General features: G+C 39.6%; 1 protein-coding gene and 1 long non-coding RNA gene across 3 annotated transcripts in view; one reads left to right on the top strand and one right to left on the bottom strand.

Moving 5' to 3' along the window:
- Positions 1–490: 490 nt before the first annotated feature.
- Eip75B (Ecdysone-induced protein 75B) lies at positions 491–11385 on the top strand. Of its 2 annotated transcripts, none has more exons than XM_068350852.1 (3): positions 491–1360; positions 5592–5830; positions 8460–11385. In XM_068350852.1, the coding sequence occupies exons 1-3, from the start codon at positions 1324–1326 to the stop codon at positions 10431–10433; spliced, it is 2250 nt and encodes a 749-aa protein (XP_068206953.1). In that variant the 5' UTR covers positions 491–1323; the 3' UTR covers positions 10434–11385. The 2 variants fall into 2 exon arrangements, with proteins under 2 accessions (XP_068206953.1, XP_068206952.1); XM_068350851.1 differs by lacking the exon at positions 491–1360 and adding an exon at positions 3891–4341.
- LOC137620592 (uncharacterized) overlaps positions 6741–17607 on the bottom strand; it is a 64502-nt gene continuing 53635 nt past the window's right edge. The window contains exon 3 of the long non-coding RNA XR_011040079.1: positions 6741–7063. This is a non-coding gene — a long non-coding RNA (uncharacterized lncRNA). The remainder of the gene's footprint in view (positions 7064–17607) is intronic.

The raw sequence follows: 17607 nt of genomic DNA, 5'->3' as shown, positions 1-17607 counted from the left end.
ACTACTACTAATACTTCGTACCATAAGATAGGGCCGAGTGTAGATAGAGTTGCCGTTCCTCAATTTTCTTGTACCTTAATGCTCGAGATCCCGTCTTAACCACTGTTCGGTTGCAATTTGAGTTTTTGGTCGGAAAGTCCGCTTTTCTTATCCGTGACACGTGATCGGCTCCTCGTCTCGGGTGCTTAAACATTACAAGGAAGCTGTACACATCATAATGATCTCTTTTTCTTTTTTTTTCGTTCTTTCTTTCTCTCTCCCTCCCCTCTCTTCTGACAATGACAACAACTCTCGAGTCGAGTAGGATGTATAGCCGTTGGGTTGATGGTGCCGTTGGAAGGCGGTAGACTTTGGACCGTAAAGGAGAGGTCTCTCGGCTGACCTACTTCTGGCGTGGAGTTGACGGCAGTGACGTCAAGGGCCTAGGAAAGTGAACGTACGGGTGGATGACCTGACGAAGCTACGAGCTTGTGTTAGCCAGCCAGTCCCACCGATTCACTCGCCGTGACCGCACACGCGCGCGATCTTCCCTTGCACGTTTGCGGTCAAAGTCATATAAGTTTTCGTAAGATATTTCAAAGACATCAAGGATATAGATTGTCTTTACTGGATAAGAGAGTTTCGATTTGCCTAGAAGAATTTAAAGATATTCATCACGAAGTCAATTTTGTGACCATCTGATCTTCTTGTTATTGTTGGTGGTCAACGAGGAAGCCAGTGACGCAATGCATTGCTGACCTTCGCCTATGCAGTTTTTGGACGTCCTGAGGGTCAGCCAGTTTCCAGAGTCCCTGAGGTGAACTCTTTCCAGGATATTCGACTGAACGTCCTCGTAGCCATTAACTTCCTGTTGGATCCCAGCTCCAGTATATCATTGAATAATTGATCCAAAGGACCTTACAGTTCGTTGACCGAGGTTAACTAATTGTTCACACATTCAAGCATTTCAGGAAGAACGCCAAAACTAAAATGCAGAATATTGTTTGTCTGTGACACTAGCACTTAAAATTGTAAACAGATCTCGGATAATCTCTCAAATTTCTATTCTAGTCTGATTACCAAAAACTGTGATCAGTCAATGTACCAAAATCAACAAGACCAATTATCCTACGCTGATTAAGTTCTGCTGATATTTCGACAAAGGAAGTTTTTAAACATTTTAAAATATCCACATCGCTTAAATAGAGCAGTGAAAGTGTCAAGATTGGCGAAGTGCTGTTTTCACTACTGGTGAAATTACGCACCCCAGGGAAAGCGTACATCTCCCTCGTCTAGAAACAAATCTCTCCTGTTTTTGTCGTTCAGAAAAAAATACTCCTAAAGATGGTTCTACAACCTTTCCCCTGCAGCCGTAGCGCTGGTAAGTTGCGATTTATCTTGTAAAAAGAAAAAAATATTAATTTTGTTTTTCTGATTATTCACATTAAAGTATAGAAATTGAGCAGCTTTGTAGCGAACACAGAAGATCAGATCTTAAAATTTAAATTATATAATTGTAAAAGCTATTCATTTGGTATCATTAATATGTTTATTTTTTAATTAGTTTAATATATATATTTTAAGAACATTAAAAATTGACTAAAGGTTAACTTGGGTCTTCGGGCGTAACTGAAATGCGGAGAAACTTTCCCGAAGAGTTTTCCTCATGGTTCGATGTGCTCTACCTCCATTACACTAGTGTAGTTTCTCTTTGACATTAATTTGATGGTTATCAACTATTGCATTGTATGAATAATTTTTGTATTATATCCATACGCCATAGTAAACACGGTATATTTTAATTTTTAAATTAATTACCATGGAGGGAGGGAGATCATACTACACATAGAGGATAATGGCCACCTCTTGTGTATTTTAAGCTGTATGGTTAGTATAGTAAGTTTGTTCTCCATGTACATATCAGGCGCCCCTTCTCTTTGGCCATAATGCATTCAAGTCACGTGGCCTAGACACATGGTAGCTGCCCCACTCCCATGGCAGAAACAGGAAGATAAGAGGTGAAAGATGTAAGAAGGAGGAGTATTTTCTTACATTTGGGAAAAAAAGTCTCCAAAGACTATTCATGTAAATTCTACGGGAAATAAACACCTACATTGGGTTACCTTTCCACTATTAAATTGTATTACTATAGTAGATTATCTTTAATTTTTTATATGCCCTGGTAAAATAGGAAGCCCAATTATTTAATGCTTATTTCAAAGGCCAATGGATCTTCCATATATGGCCAATTTCATTAAAGTGTCGAGGTACATTTGTTATAAAACAAACCAACTCTATTAAAACAACCTTCTTCGTAATTAGGGAACTTCAACATTCGTATCCTAGTGGCCCTGAGTCACCATGTCCCTACTTTGGGAGAGAACCCCTCCCTTCCCATGGAGAAAAATGCCAGGGACAGGCTCTCGGGGAGTCCAACTTCTCAACACAAAAGGGTGTTGGGTGCTCTGCTCTGTTATTCTTAACTTCCTGTATTTCTCCCGTCGAAGGATGCTGAGGATGCGCAATCTCTTCCGCAATTCCACCACTGCTTTGCTCTAATTTTTTCCCTTCGTCAGCAGTTCCAGAGGTCATGCCCTTTGTTGGCGACGGGAAGGATAGAATTTGACAATTATCCCCTCTCTCTCTCTCTCTCTCTCTCTCTCTCTCTCTCTCTCTCTCTCTCTCTCTCTCTCTCTCTCTCTCTCTCTCTCTCTCTCTCTCTCTCTCTCTCTCTCTCTCATATTGATCTGATGCTTAATTTATGAAGCTGAGGGTAAAGGCTTTTACCTTTTTGACGATTCTATGGAGGTTGGATAGGGAACAGGGGTAGTAGTGTAGTGCCACAGAGGACGAACGGGGGTACATTAAGATGAATATGGTATTTTGGGTCTTAATGTCGCCAAGGGTTATTTACTATACCGTGTACACAGCAACGAAACCACACACACACACACACACACATATATATATATATATATATATATATATATATATATATATATATATATATATATATATATATATATATATATATATATATATAAATATATATATATATATATATATATATATATATATATATATATAATATATATATATATATATATATATATATATATATATATATATATATATATATATATATTTTCATGGTGGCCAGCTATTATCTTTTTCATTATATTCTTAGACATGGGACTGCATTCGTTACTGGTAGATAAAATTCTGCGAATTTCAGAAAACACAAGCAAAAAATTTCTGGTTACCAGGTTTGCTGTTGAATTGCATTCGTTTGTTATATTATATGGCATCGTAGTAAGTCAGCAATGCAATCAATACGGAAGTAATGATGTCACTATCAGCACATATTCACTTCCCATTTCCGGAGTTAACCTTTAGGGGGAGGAGTTACGGAAGGGGGGAGGTCGTCGTAGGTTTGAAGGTGACCACTGATAAAGGCCGAAGCCAAGGCAGACGCGTGCAGCGTTTCTGGTCTCGGATTTTCGACCTAATGGCAACCAAGGCTACCTCCGTCGCACATCTCTCTCGATTTTTCTTCCTCTCAAAGAAAATGGTCCACGAGTGAAAAATGCATATTCGTCGATTCGAAAATGACGGTCTATGCATGGATAGGAGAAATTACCGAGCTTACTTTAAGTTGTGATAATGGCAATGAAAGTGATCTTTTGATTCGAGTAAAAGTGAGCTGTGATGGCTGGTGACGAGATGGGTGAAAGTTGCGTGTATCTCGGTATTGGTGATTGTTGGATAGGGAGTAGGTGTGGGGGAGTGGGGAATAGGAGTAGCGACTGTGAACGGGGAGGGTGACCCCCGACAAGGGGAAAGGAAAGGTGGGGGGAAAGGGGGTTTGCGAGAGCAAGGGAGGAACTCAGTGGCCCCCAGCCACCTCGTACTCGTGTTGGCTACGATCAGTCGCTCACTGAAAGAGCTCAGAGTCGGGTGGAGTTTTAAGAAGGCTGCTCCATCTCTCGTTACCACTTGCATTCAACGTTTTGGATATTTATCCCTTGGATATACAGTTTACTACTCTACATATCGTGGTGTTGTGCTTCTGTATTATTGTGCTTTATTACTCACAAGCTACTCCGTGCTATTGGAAACCATTTGTGTGCCTTAAGGAGGATTAATTTAGTGCCATTTTCACAATTTTGTTCGCTTCGAAGATGAAGTGAACATTGACGCTGTCATTGGATATACATCAGCTTCTGTTTTAAACTACACTTTCAAGCTCTAATTATTATCTGAAAGTGTCCACCACATAATCCACACAAATGAAAATGCCGGAAGAAGATTTACCTATACTTAAAGGATTGCTACAGTATGGGGTGGCTCCACATTATATGAGTAAGTGTCTTTGACCCCTGTCAGGTCTTAGTGAATTTGGGAATAGGATTCTGAAATGGAAGTTGATGCGCTACTGTTTACTGCAATTCTATTACTTTTTTCTTAGTTATCTCATTCTTTTATAGAAAAACTTGAATGTGTCCAATAAGCAACGAGTCGGTTTATTTTTTAAGACTTAGTGTACCAGGTGGGGACATTTAAGAGGCGCCCTTTGATATGTTTTGAAGAAGTGTCAATGCCCTCTGATGCATAGAGGAGGCCGAGCAATGCCCTTAGCCTGCTTGCTCTATGCTGGCTATTTCCCGCTCTTAAGCTCTTTTTGCCTCTACGCGACGAGGATGTGATCTGTGTGGGGCTGGGTAGTAGGAGTCGTTGGGAAATTTGAAAGATCAATATGAGCCAGGTGGCGGCAGATCGCGTGCTCGCTAAACGTGAATTCATTGTTATGAACAGGGAAAATGGGGAGCTTTTTGACGTTCTAGTAACCGTAAGACTCATGTTTTTTGTAAGATAGGGTTATTTATTTTTCGCTTTATGGGACAATTTTTTCGGTAATGTCAATGGTCGTTAGCAAAGCAGCTTTGAGTTCATTCAGACAGTAAATTAAATTAATTAACTTTAAACTGACACTAAGGTGTAGATCTGATCAATTTTAGATGAAAAGTCAGAACGAGGCCGAGAGAGAGAGAGAGAGAGAGAGAGAGAGAGAGAGAGAGAGAGAGAGAGAGAGAGAGAGAGAGAGGCAAGGCAATGGCGAGTTCAGTGCCTCCCGATGTGTGGGTCGTTGTCCGGACGGGCAAAAAGGCGACGCACCTAGTGGATACAAATTACTTATTTGAGATTCTCTGCTTTCTTTTTATTATGTAATTTGACATTTCTTTCGTGGTTTTGTCGTCCTTTCTGCATTATATTGGTTTGAGTCACAAACAGGCGAACTTTATAAGTGAATGATTGATAGAGAGTTGAATGAACGTAGATTTTGTATACAATGCATTGAAGGGAAGCAAATCTTGTTGCTGTTTGGGAGGTTCATTTGAAGTATGATATTGATAGGAAGAGTTATATTTAAAACACAATTTTAATTATTTTTTATGAATTTCTTCAAGATAATTTTGCTAATAGAAAATAGAAATATTGGTTTTGTAATTACATAGATAAAACAATTATTTGCTTATTACTAAGTTAGAAATAATGTCTTTCACATTCTAATGAATGCACGAATTTTAATTTCCTTTTTCTTTTAATTACAGCCGTTCGCTTCGGACGCGTTCCCAAACGCGAGAAGGCGAAGATTCTAGCAGCTATGCAGAGTGTCAATGCCAGGTCGCAGGAAAAGGCCGTTTTGGCCGAACTGGAAGATGACACCCGTGTCATTGCTGCCATCATCCGTGCACACATGGATACCTGTGAATTCACCCAGGATAAAGTGGCGCCCATGCTGCAGCAAGCACGCGCCCATCCATCTTACACCCAGTGCCCACCGACACTGGTAAGTTATCTCGATATGTTTTTGATCAGATTTTTGAATTAATACTTAAATTGGATATTATGCTTTTTGGATTAATACTTAAATTGGACATTATGCTTTTTGGATTAATGCTTAAATTGGAATTATACAACATAAAGAAGTTGATCAGCCTCATAATTCAAGCTACGTTTTAGGTCAATATTGCAATATGTGATTTGTTTGCATTTTAGTTAAGAAGGGGGAGGGGGGCGATGCCATAGTAGTATATGATAACCCATGTGAAGCTGTTCTCGTTAATCAGGTTTTGTAGTAAAACCATGTGAACCGGAAGGGCGAATTATGATAATCTATTTTGTTGATGAGAAAACAAGTTATTTATTGTTTTGTAGGTAAATACCAGATAGGATATTCACAACCGCTGCGTCTCAATACGTGTCACAGGAAATATAATACCTATTGCTTATTTTGTCAATACTTTCAGTCAAGTACATATTTTTTGTTTTTGTTTTCAAGTATTTCCCAATATGAAAAAGACGCAAAGAAAAGCTATTGTAAAGTTAAGACTTCTTTTATTGATTCTAAAATAAAAACTTCAATTAAATATTCAGTTGTCAAGATGGAAATCGAATCATCCGAGAGAGGTCAGTGGCACTGAATGTATTGTAAACACGCAGCACTATCGTGTTGTCATGCAAACTGAAGGAGCTGACTGACGTTGAGGTTTAAGAGGGTTCAAGTTCAAACACACTTATCAGCAGGAAGCAAGGCGCTGATACGAGATCCCAATGAAATTCACTGCGGAGTTATAATGTTGCCAGTTACAAATGTTCTCTTTAAATTTTGGTCATGTAAATACATCAGTCTAAATAGAGTACAATTTTAAATCATGCCTTTCTCACTTAATAAAAAGCAACTAAAATGAAAGAGGCAAAACAATATTAAGTTTTATTTAGAAACTTTTCAAGGCAGTATATAACCTATTACATGTAGATATCATCAAATTATTTTGCGTGGGAAAGAAATAGTTTAATGACAAATTCAGCGGTGGCCAGAGAGAACGTGGAGGTGGAGACGACGGGCGGCCACTCCAAGGTCACGGTCAATAGGGGTGGGGAGCCGGGGGATTGGGGAAGAGTGGCATGGTGTTTATGTATCCCCAAGCCCTCCTTTATTAGTTCGTCGCTCTTCTCCTCTTCAGTAAAAATAAGCGGGTGGCGATCACATGGCAGATTTGCTTGTTTTATTTGCCATTGCCTGGAAACGTAACATTAGATTATCAGAAAATATTAGATTATCAGAAAATATGTAATACTTTTCCTATGTTGTTCATAGCTGCTTATTATGAATAACAGGATATCTGACTTAAGTGTTTTTATTCATTAAATCTTTACTAAAAGAAATAAAGGTATTATGAAGTTGGTAAGAAATATAATTATATTTAAAAACCTTATTCAGGAAAGAAGCCATCCTAAAACTTCTCCGTGCAATACTGGATTTTCATGCTTGACGTCAAGCTAGTCTTTAGTCAGACACCACCACCTCATACTATCTCCCACACATTTTGTTAACGGTGATGAAACGAACGCACATACATTGTAACTGTCAGGTAAATATAGTAAAATGTCTTAAAATCCCCTCTTTCTCTCGTCTCGGATTAAGGAAAACTTTTATGTAATAAAAACTTCGAGAGAAAATGTCTTATCAGATACGTTAATGTTAGGGAGGGCAATGAATGGATGTACCATTGACTCGAAATAAGATCAAGATTGATGCAAAAGCATCGTGTGGTCGATGTGGATGCGTGTCAAATATGCAGATGGGTGCGCGAGCGTCCCCTTAGTGTGTCGGCGCGGGTGTGCGTATCAGAGTGCGTGATGCTTCTAGTGACGTCACACTTAACCTTGGGCTGGGTCGCGTAGAGGGCGTACTAGGAAACCCTCCCCCCCTCCCTTCCCATCATCTTAATACCCTTTCTTTAAACCTCTCTGATCTTTTATCATTAGGAAAAAAGTCTAAAACAGATCGTCTATATCTAATCAAATCTTAACCTTATTATCGCAATCGTTTGCATTATGCTTCGAACATTAGACTATTTTGATTTCCCTCTTACTGCAAGCTGCAGAGTATAGCAAGGAAACGTTTCTATTTAGTTTGCCTATAAAGTGACGCCAATGAGGGTCGGAAGCCGTCAAGGGCGCATTATGGCTGCTGGCGCCTTGTAAACCTTTTTAAACTGACTGAAGTCGTGCAACCACATCACCCCTAAGTAAAGAAATAAAAGCGACTGTGTCATATGGGCACCCTCCCTAAATATCACTCCACAATGCACTTTGCAAATGCTCGTTTCAGTTAGTTACAGTATTAATTTACTTTATTCAGGCTTTAGTTTTGTGTACGGTCTAAAAACAGCAAGCTGTCATTCCAATTTTGTTTCTATTCCTAAAAATAGAACATGTTAAATTCTCTACAACAGTTTAATTTAGAAATATATGAAGCATATGGGATTGTCTTGATTCGTAAAATTTTAGAAGTGTAGTATGGTGCATTTGACATAGGTCTTGTTTTGTGATGCTGATACAAATTCTTTTCATTATTTCATATGTATACTGTACTCATATGCATTCTAACGTAATTTTTCTTCTTGTTACAGGCTTGCCCACTGAACCCACGGCCAGTGCCTCTCCATGGCCAACAGGAGATGGTGCAGGATTTCAGCGAACGCTTCTCTCCAGCAATCAGAGGAGTAGTAGAGTTTGCCAAGCGCCTGCCCGGATTTCAGCAACTGCCACAGGAGGATCAGGTTACACTACTGAAGGCCGGAGTATTTGAGGTGCTGTTGGTGCGACTTGCTGCAATGTTTGATGCTCGCACCAATACAATGTTGTGCCTGAATGGCCAGCTTCTGCGACGAGAAGCTCTCCATACATCTGTCAATGCACGCTTCTTGATGGATTCTATGTTTGACTTTGCTGAGCGTGTTAACTGCTTAAGCCTCAATGATGCTGAACTTGCACTTTTCTGTGCTGTTGTTATTCTGGCCCCAGATCGTCCAGGACTTCGTAATGCTGAGCTTGTTGAGCGCGTCCAGCGCCGCCTTGGTAACTGCTTACAGGCCGTAATTTCCAAACATCATCCAGAACGCCCAAATCTTCATCAAGAGTTGTTGTGTAAAATTCCTGATTTGCGCACATTGAATACGTTGCACTCTGAGAAGCTGCTCAAATACAAGATGACTGAACACACTGCAGCTGCCAATGGTGCCTGGGATTATCGCTCGTGGAATTCAGAACAAGAAAGTAGCATTGGATCTCCATCCTCATCTTGTGCTGCTGATGAAGCTATGCAGTCTCCAGTATCCTGTTCAGAATCAGTAATCGGAGAGAGTGGAAGTTCCTCAGAGTCCCTGTGTGGAAGTGAAGTCTCTGGTTACAGTGAACTGCGTCAGCCTTTCCCTCTTGCACGCAGACGTCATGATCTCTCAGAAGGTGCATCATCTGGGGATGAAGCTACTGAATCCCCATTGAAGTGTCCCTTTAGCAAAAGAAAATCTGAAAGTCCCGATGATTCTGGAATTGAAAGCGGAACGGACAGAAGCGACAAGTTATCTTCCCCATCAGTTTGCTCATCACCACGATCATCCATTGATGAAAAGAGTGAAGAAGACCAAGAGGATATGCCAGTTCTGAGACGAGCTCTGCAAGCACCACCCATTATTAATACAGACTTGCTCATTGAGTCTGTGTACAAACCTCACAAAAAGTTCCGCGCTCTGCGCCGTGAAGACGAGCCCCATTCATCTCAGCCTACACCCTCCATTTTGGCGCAAACTTTGTCACAGCCTCTCCAACAAACTCCTCCTCCTCCTCCTCCACCTGTTGTGTCATCTATGTCAGTTGTATCCTCTCAGTCTACAGTGTCTTCTTCAAACTCAACCCTTGCTGCAACTTTGGCCTCATCATTAGAATCAACCTTAAGTACAGTCGATATTAAAGCTGATCCAACCCAAAGCAGATTGGTGAACAAACATTCTACACTTGCTCGTACTCTTCTTCGTGGAACAAACAAAACTACCGAAGATCACATGCGTCGTGCAGATTACCTTCACACCATGATCATGCGTCATGAGGCTCCACGAGAGCAGTTGGCACCAGTAAGTAATAGCAGCAGCAACAACTGTGTGTCACCTGCCCCATACCATGTTCCTCAAGCTGCCTTGGATCGTCTCCAGCCACCAGTATCCTCATGGTCATTTGCAACTTCTCGGAGTTGCCCAAGCAGCAGCAGCAGTAACAGCTGTGTCAGTTCTCTAAGTCCAATGCAACCTGCCGTTACAGCTCAGCCAAGGCTTCATCTCCTTACTACTCCTACACCCTCCCGCTACTGTGAGCCAAGGGTGTCTGTGACTCCAGTAGGCCTTGGGGCACAACCAACAAGTTCGATACAAATCCCAACTTCACAGAGTGTGAGCATTACCCCGGTTGGAATGGGTTTGGGTGTCCAACCTCAGAGGGCATCCTTGTCTCCAGTTGTCGAGCTTCAAGTTGACATTGCTGACTCACAACCGCTCAACCTTTCCAAAAAGACACCGCCACCAACCCCCCAGGAGTTCATCTTGGAAGCGTAATTTAGGGTTGGCCTGCGATTACCCAAGTACAAAGCCACTGTGTGGCCCCAATATTCTCACTCTCAGGCGGACAGATGGAGGACAGCAAAAGCAGCAGCAGCAGTTGCATCAGCTTTAGAGGTAGCACCTGATTGAAGACGGAATTGCAGATAGTAATAAATTAAGAGAAACCAAGGAGCACCTGATTCAAGACAGGATTGCAGATAGTAAATAATTTAAGAAAGATCCAGGAGGGCAGCAACAGCTGCTGCAGGTCGCGGGTTGGTCCTGGAGCACGTAGTATCTGGGGTCATGGGAGTGCCAGTCAATTTTGGCACTCTGTTGGTGATGGTAGCAGTGGGTGCCACCCCATTACTGCCTGCTCCCGACTCGCCCGCGCCAGCAGTCATGTACAGGGGGTGGGCGCCAGTCTAAACCCGCCCTGCACCATGCATGCCACTTATTCTGTGGCCTTTCATACTGACCGCCCGCCCCAACCTGCTTGTGAGGGCGCAGGAGGAGGGCCTCAGGACCTCTTCTCGCCCGGGCGAGAGCCTAGTGATGTACCTAGTTCAGTATTCATCACCTCATACGATTTCACCCCCGAGGACCAGTATCATCTTCATCACCATTCATTATTTTTCATTACTTTTCATTATTCATGGCTAGATCTCGATGTTAATTATTATTTAGCCCTGTGTCTGGCGAACTGTTTGTTATGTCATTATTATTATTATAATTGTTACCATTTATGAAGAAAAATTGTTATTGTCAATACAAATCATCACTTCAGTTATTTTTACTGGATTACCAATGATTATCATTTTCGTCATTATCATTATAGCTCTTAATGTAATCTTATGGACATTAGTTTGTCATAACAAATAGTTCCACCGTGTGCTTGTATGTAAATTTTTGTAATATTTGGGAGTTCAAATTTTGAGTCTTTAAAAATAAATGTGCAAAGAAAATATGACTGATTTTACTTGAACCAATTTATTTTATATTTATTAAAGGTTTGCTTTTACTTAGAGAATAACTAAATTGGTCTCTTAGGAAAAAATATCGGTATAGCAAAATTACCGAAATAAAATATATCTGAACATCCGTGAATAACAAATTCACTATAAAACTATAGAAATAGAGACCCAAGATATAAAATAAGAATAACAAAATAAAATTACATTGGAAAAAAAGTCAACTATCAATAAAGTAAAAAAAAAAATCTGAACAGTTACTATGAGAATAGGTCTCACACTATCAAACGGCAGTCCAAGATGAATGCTTAAATAAAAAAAAAAAAAAAAAAAAAAAAAGGCCATTATACCATGACTGAAAATACCAGCACTGATAGAAAAACATGAAAACCAAAATTTAGATTTCAAATTATGGAAAGATAATTTGTAACAACATCCATAGTTAGGGATGTCTCCTACAGTCCTCATGGTAGTGGAAACAAATGAAACCAGATTCAATGACCAAACTGAAGAACTGGCGTTGAATGGCCTTCCAGGATCCAATGCCGGGTCATAAATACCAAAGTTAAGAACTAGGTATCAATAGGCACTATGCAGTTAAGTGTATTACGTTTAGCTGTAACATACAGGAGAATAGTTGGCATAGATTGCTCAGAATATCTGGCACGTTATAAGAGATGAACTGTTTACCTATTTACATCTCAAACTGCATTTCACAGCTCTGATTTTGATGGAGTTGCACTTAAGATAACAAAGTTGAACAGCGATTGGAGAAAGAGGACTTTTATGCCATATCACAATACACACAAATGGAACAGATTATATTTATATAATAGAAATGACATTGAAAATAGTGTAAAAATTAATGCAATGAAAGACGTCGTGTTGGATGGACAGAAACTCTAAAGCTAACTGAAACTAAGATTCTATAATAATGAATTTAAAAACCCTCTCCGTAATACAGAGAAAATATATAAGAAAAACGTAAATAGTAAATACACTGAGAAGCATACTTTAGGTGAGGTAAGACTAAAACATTACAACATAAACCATCAGAATAAGGAAACATCATAATGATAATCAGCTGAAAAAAAAACTAGTTCATAATTCTGAAAGAAAGAGAAATCAAATGATTTACTGGCAATATTGCATGATTTGACAAGAAGCTAAAATAAGTATGAATAAAAGCTTTATTGGCTTATCCGTGACAGTATGCAATGAATCTCAAAGGTAAGTTTTAACCTTGAAACACGTTGCAATACATATGAACCAAAGCATCTAGGTAACTTCTTTCGGCAACATAACCACCTCAAAGATCACCACACGCAACAGTAGACGAGAATAGATTAATAGAACTAAGATGTAACAAAGATATTGAGCAGATTGACTTATGAGCGCATGACACTCAGCGTGCAATATGTTGCCCCAAGAACCGAAAGACGTGGAACCTTGGAAACCTTCGAGAAGAAATTAAAGTTTCCACTAAAACAGTTATGACACTGAAGAGCTGGTCATCAGAGGGAAATGTAACGGGCAAATCAAAAGGGGCCACCGTGAGGGACCTATTGGGGACCGGGCCTCACGAAATAGTCCGTGATGATGGAATTATCAATAAAGAACATGTAATGACTTATGATTATTATGGCTACCACAATCGTAAAAAAAGAATAATAAATAGAGCTAATGTATAAAAGTAACTATATAAACAGGGACAGGAAAGGATCCAGAATAATCTCACGCAATGGTACGTAGGCTATGACCAACCCTAAATTTTACAGCCCACAAGCTAAATGATAACCTCTTTGCAAAAGGCAATTAAGTACAAGTGAGATTACACACAACCTACGATCAGCAACAACGATATTCCAATCAATTACAAATAAGTCAAGAAAGACACGACTATGAATATTCATGGTTGCAAAACACTGACAACTGTTACATTTTACAAATTATCTTGGGTATTCTAACGAGTAACTAATTCTAATAAGTATAATATAGTAATCCTTCTTGAGTTATGAATACCCCTAGTCAGAAATCATCATTTCCCTAAACCTTTGCCACCTTCTGACGAAAATTAAAACTATTTCCCACACCATTAGTTTTCTAAGACTTTCTACAACGCTAGAAAGTTGAGAGAGAGAGAGAGAGAGAGAGAGAGAGAGAGAGAGAGAGAGAGAGAGAGAGAGAGAGAGAGAGAGAGAGAGAGAGAGAGCAACAATTAAATGAAAGCTAGGCACCCCTAACAACTGAGAAAAACCCCATATAAAATAAGCAATAGAGACCTCTTAACAAAATAAGCGTGATTAAAATACTAAAAACAAGCGAGACACCCATAACGACTGAGACATATACCTAATAAAAGAGAGAGAGAGAGAGAGAGAGAGAGAGAGAGAGAGAGAGAGAGAGAGAGAGAGAGAGAGAGAGAGAGAGAGAATTAACAACAACAGAGAGAAAATGCTTAACAAGAGTGAAAGAAACCTACAACAACAATTAAATGAAAGCGAGACAACCCTAACAATTGAGAGAAACCCCTATAAAATAAGCAATAGACTTCTAACAAAATAAGTGATTAAACTACTGAGAGCAAGCGAGATACCCATGACGACTGAAACAGATACCTAATAAAAGAGAGAGAGAGAGAGAGAGAGAGAGAGAGAGAGAGAGAGAGAGAGAGAGAGAGAGAGAGAGAGAGAGAGAGAGAGAGAAATTTTCTCTGGACGTTGAAGTAACTAGAAATCTGAGCTCCTTCCGCATTTATGGAGAAGGAAGTAGATATGCCCTATACACGCGGTCACTTGAGCCACTCGACTGCCCCTACCCCCTCGGTCACTTATGTCATGCTCCTGAATCTGGAGACTTGTTTTGTTTACATAATCTTTGTTAATAAAAGTCTACCAGCTGGTCAAAGGCCAGAAGCATCCCTTGAATTCTAATTTTCCTTTTTTCTTTAATCACCTTTTTGTCTAACAAAATTGTCAAATTATGTTGATAAAAAAGACTTTTATGACGTGTTGAGTTGTTAATGTAATACGCACACTCAAGGATACATAAACGCAGTTAATCACAAACATCAAATGTATAATTGAAATTCACATACGTGCCATACATAGATCAGTCGTATTTAAGCTCGTACATAAAAAGGAAGTTAAAAGATTTTATATATGCTGCATGTGCAAGTGTATGTGGAAGTTTTTAAATATTTAAAGAATAACTTGTAAACTCTTACTACCAATGATAACTTCCCAACATACAAAAAGGGGAGAGGATTGGCACAAACTTTAAAAAGGCCACAAGGAAATTAAACTACCTTCAACTGGAATAAAAGAAAAAAAAAAAAAAACTGACAAACGGAACCTCTTGCTCCCAAGCGATACCCTTCGCATCAAGGTGAATATCGTTCTGTGAAGGGAACCTTGCAAGCTATCTACTCGTATTCAATCCCTCCCCACCCACCCTCAACCTCATTCCTTTTTAGGTACCAGGTGTCAATTAAAGCCAATTTGACAATGCAGTTTTATCTTGCATCTTGCATTATTAGGTATTGCGGAAATGCATTCGGGACACTACACGGTGCAGGTTGATTAGGATGCTGTCAGGGAAGGTCCTACCTGGGTCAAGTGTTCACGATTCTGTTGGGATATTCCAAATAAATGAAGTTAGTGAGTTAGATTCAAATTTATAATCTATCCCATTACCTTAGCGCATAACCTTTTCTAACCGGGTTACTGTCATTTTTTTAGATTGATAAATAGCATTAAGCGTCGTCATGACAAGCCACATCAAGTTATTGTTATTACGGACTTTACAGCTCCCGTTATCAAATATCTAAAAACCCTGTCGTCATTGATAACATAACGTTGACACACTTATAACGTTATGTCTTATGTTATTCAGATTTCATCTTTATAATGAATATGGAACAATTCGTGATGATAATAATGATAAAAAATAAATGTTACAAAGAAAAATACTAACTTTCATTAAGTGTCAGAGAGAATGGAGAGAGGCATCTTATGAGCTCTGAAAGTTACACTTTCGGCGATTATTACAACGAAATTTCTATATGAAAAGCAACTGAATTATTTGAAACTAGAAAAAAATATATCAGTTAAATACTGTACACTATTAAATAGTATTTGTATGTTATATAGTTGCTCTTATCTACACTTGAATTTTTTTCTTTATAAGAATAAGTATGGTGATAGGAATGTCTGCGTGTAGAGAGAGAGAGAGAGAGAGAGAGAGAGAGAGAGAGAGAGAGAGAGAGAGAGAGAGAGAGAGAGGATATTACTAAGACGCCATGCATTCTAGATCTCTTTTAGGCAGGAAGTTTGGCGAGGACAAAAACAAGTTCTGAAGAGAGAATGAAAATGCTTGCATAACGTCTTGAAATAATAGTAGGAAATCAGTGCCTGCGACCTTCGAAAGCACACAATGCTGCGTTCATTAATGTTCCCAGATACTAAAACGGGAAAAAATTAAGGAATCTGCAGATATTTTATTTCAAAGTCAAAGGAGGTGAACAGACAGTAAACTCTCCCGATAAAAATATAAACACATAAAAAACATTGTAGTCTACGAGATACGATGGCTAAACGTTAAGCAACGTTGATCTTTTTACAATTCTACCACTTATGATTTTTCCTTTTTGTATTGAATATTCTTATTCAGGATTGGAAAGACATCCAGTATATCCAATGAAATTAATCCTCATGAAAGGTACCTCTCTCAGTACAGTATTAAAACTATATTACCGGTATATTCAATGCTTGACACTGACCACTGCACTATTTAAAGAAACATGGCTAATGCATACCTGCACATCCATAAGATACGCATTATTTAAGAGCTCACATCAAAGTAATCCACTTTAAACAGTGACAAATATACAAAACAGGAAAGTTGCATGCTAATTGTGCAAGCTAACACTTTCACGCATTCGTTGGAATACGAAAATCTATTAAAAAAAAAACGTAAATATTCGAATAAGGAAGAAATGAAAACAAAGACTGTACCCTTCTTCGCTACCAGTTACATCATAATCCAAACTGATCGTAAACTATCAAACCAGTTTTGCGGATAAAGAGGGCAAACGGCTTTGGGACTGTTCCTAGGAAAATGAATTTACGACGACGGAATCAAGGAACTGGCGAGAAAACTGGCCATTTGCAACGAGGAGGTCGGAGGTTGCGACGTGGGGTTCACCTTCTGACGTACCTGGTGGGGTGGCCAAGGTGAACGAGCACCCCCCCGTCCCCCTTCCCATCGCCTCCCGTGATCTATTGCTACTACAATCTGACGAAGGACAAGGTTGCAAACAAAAACCGATACAGTTGAAGGTTGAAGTCGCAAAAATATCCTACTATCACAACGCCCATTAAGGAAAAATATAATTTCGATCTCTCTCTCTCTCTCTCTCTCTCTCTCTCTCCTCTCTCTCTCTCTCTCTCTCTCTCTCTCTCTCATGAAACAGTAGTTAGGAGGCCATATCAATGTAATTTCCATTTCACTTTATGGAGGATAAGCTAAAAACACCGCGGAAGTTGGGGGGGGGGGAAATGACACTCGACAAACCATATGAAGACATTGTTATAATGCAGCCGGATGGACTGATCCAAGGCTAGTGGGGTCAGAACACGACCGGAGGCGGATAGAACAATTTCGATCACAGTAAACATTGAATTAATAAGTTATTCTTGCTTATGAGGTCTTAATACAGCCAACGCACAAATCCTAATGCCTTGGGGTATCTTAAGGCAAAGTAAACCCCATGCCTAAAATAGAGTGCTTCTTGGCATTTAAAAGGGGTAAATGGATGGGGGCTCTGAGAGCAAGGTCACTGAACGGTGAATTGGGTATGGCGTTGGCACGGCGAATGGGACTGGGCGGGAGGGGGTAGTCAGGATACACTGTCTCCACTTCCTTCACACCCACTCAATGCGTAACCTTGTACAATGCAAACACGTGACTATTACCGCATTCGTGCATTTATGGTAATAAACAAAAAATCCGACGCAGGGTACTTTCTCTCCTTACCAGAAGGTGTGCTTAAGACATTGTGCAGTGTAATCTCATGAACAAATCGTTTTGAGACTGAAATGAAGGTGAATATACAGAAACCGGAAGTGGTATTTCAGATACCGTCAATAACACAGACTAGACTGGATTGCCTAGAATGATTTGGCTACCCAAATTCGCAACAATTCAGTCTTCTCTAG

This window comes from Palaemon carinicauda, chromosome 27 (assembly GCF_036898095.1).
Source record: "Palaemon carinicauda isolate YSFRI2023 chromosome 27, ASM3689809v2, whole genome shotgun sequence".
Lineage (NCBI taxonomy): Eukaryota > Metazoa > Arthropoda > Malacostraca > Decapoda > Palaemonidae > Palaemon > Palaemon carinicauda.
The sequence above is the reverse complement of the archived record's forward strand: the minus strand, read 5'-3'. Positions and strand labels throughout refer to the sequence as shown.

Excerpts from the sequence above, each read along its gene's own strand:
- Eip75B (XM_068350851.1), top strand. The coding sequence starts at position 4,269 with ATGAAAATGCCGGAAGAAGATTTACCTATACTTAAAGGATTGCTACAG. Across the intron at positions 4,342-5,591 it reads GGTGGCTCCACATTATATGA|CCGTTCGCTTCGGACGCGTT; the intron begins GTAAGTGTCTTT and ends TTTTAATTACAG. Across the intron at positions 5,831-8,459 it reads CCCAGTGCCCACCGACACTG|GCTTGCCCACTGAACCCACG; the intron begins GTAAGTTATCTC and ends TTCTTGTTACAG.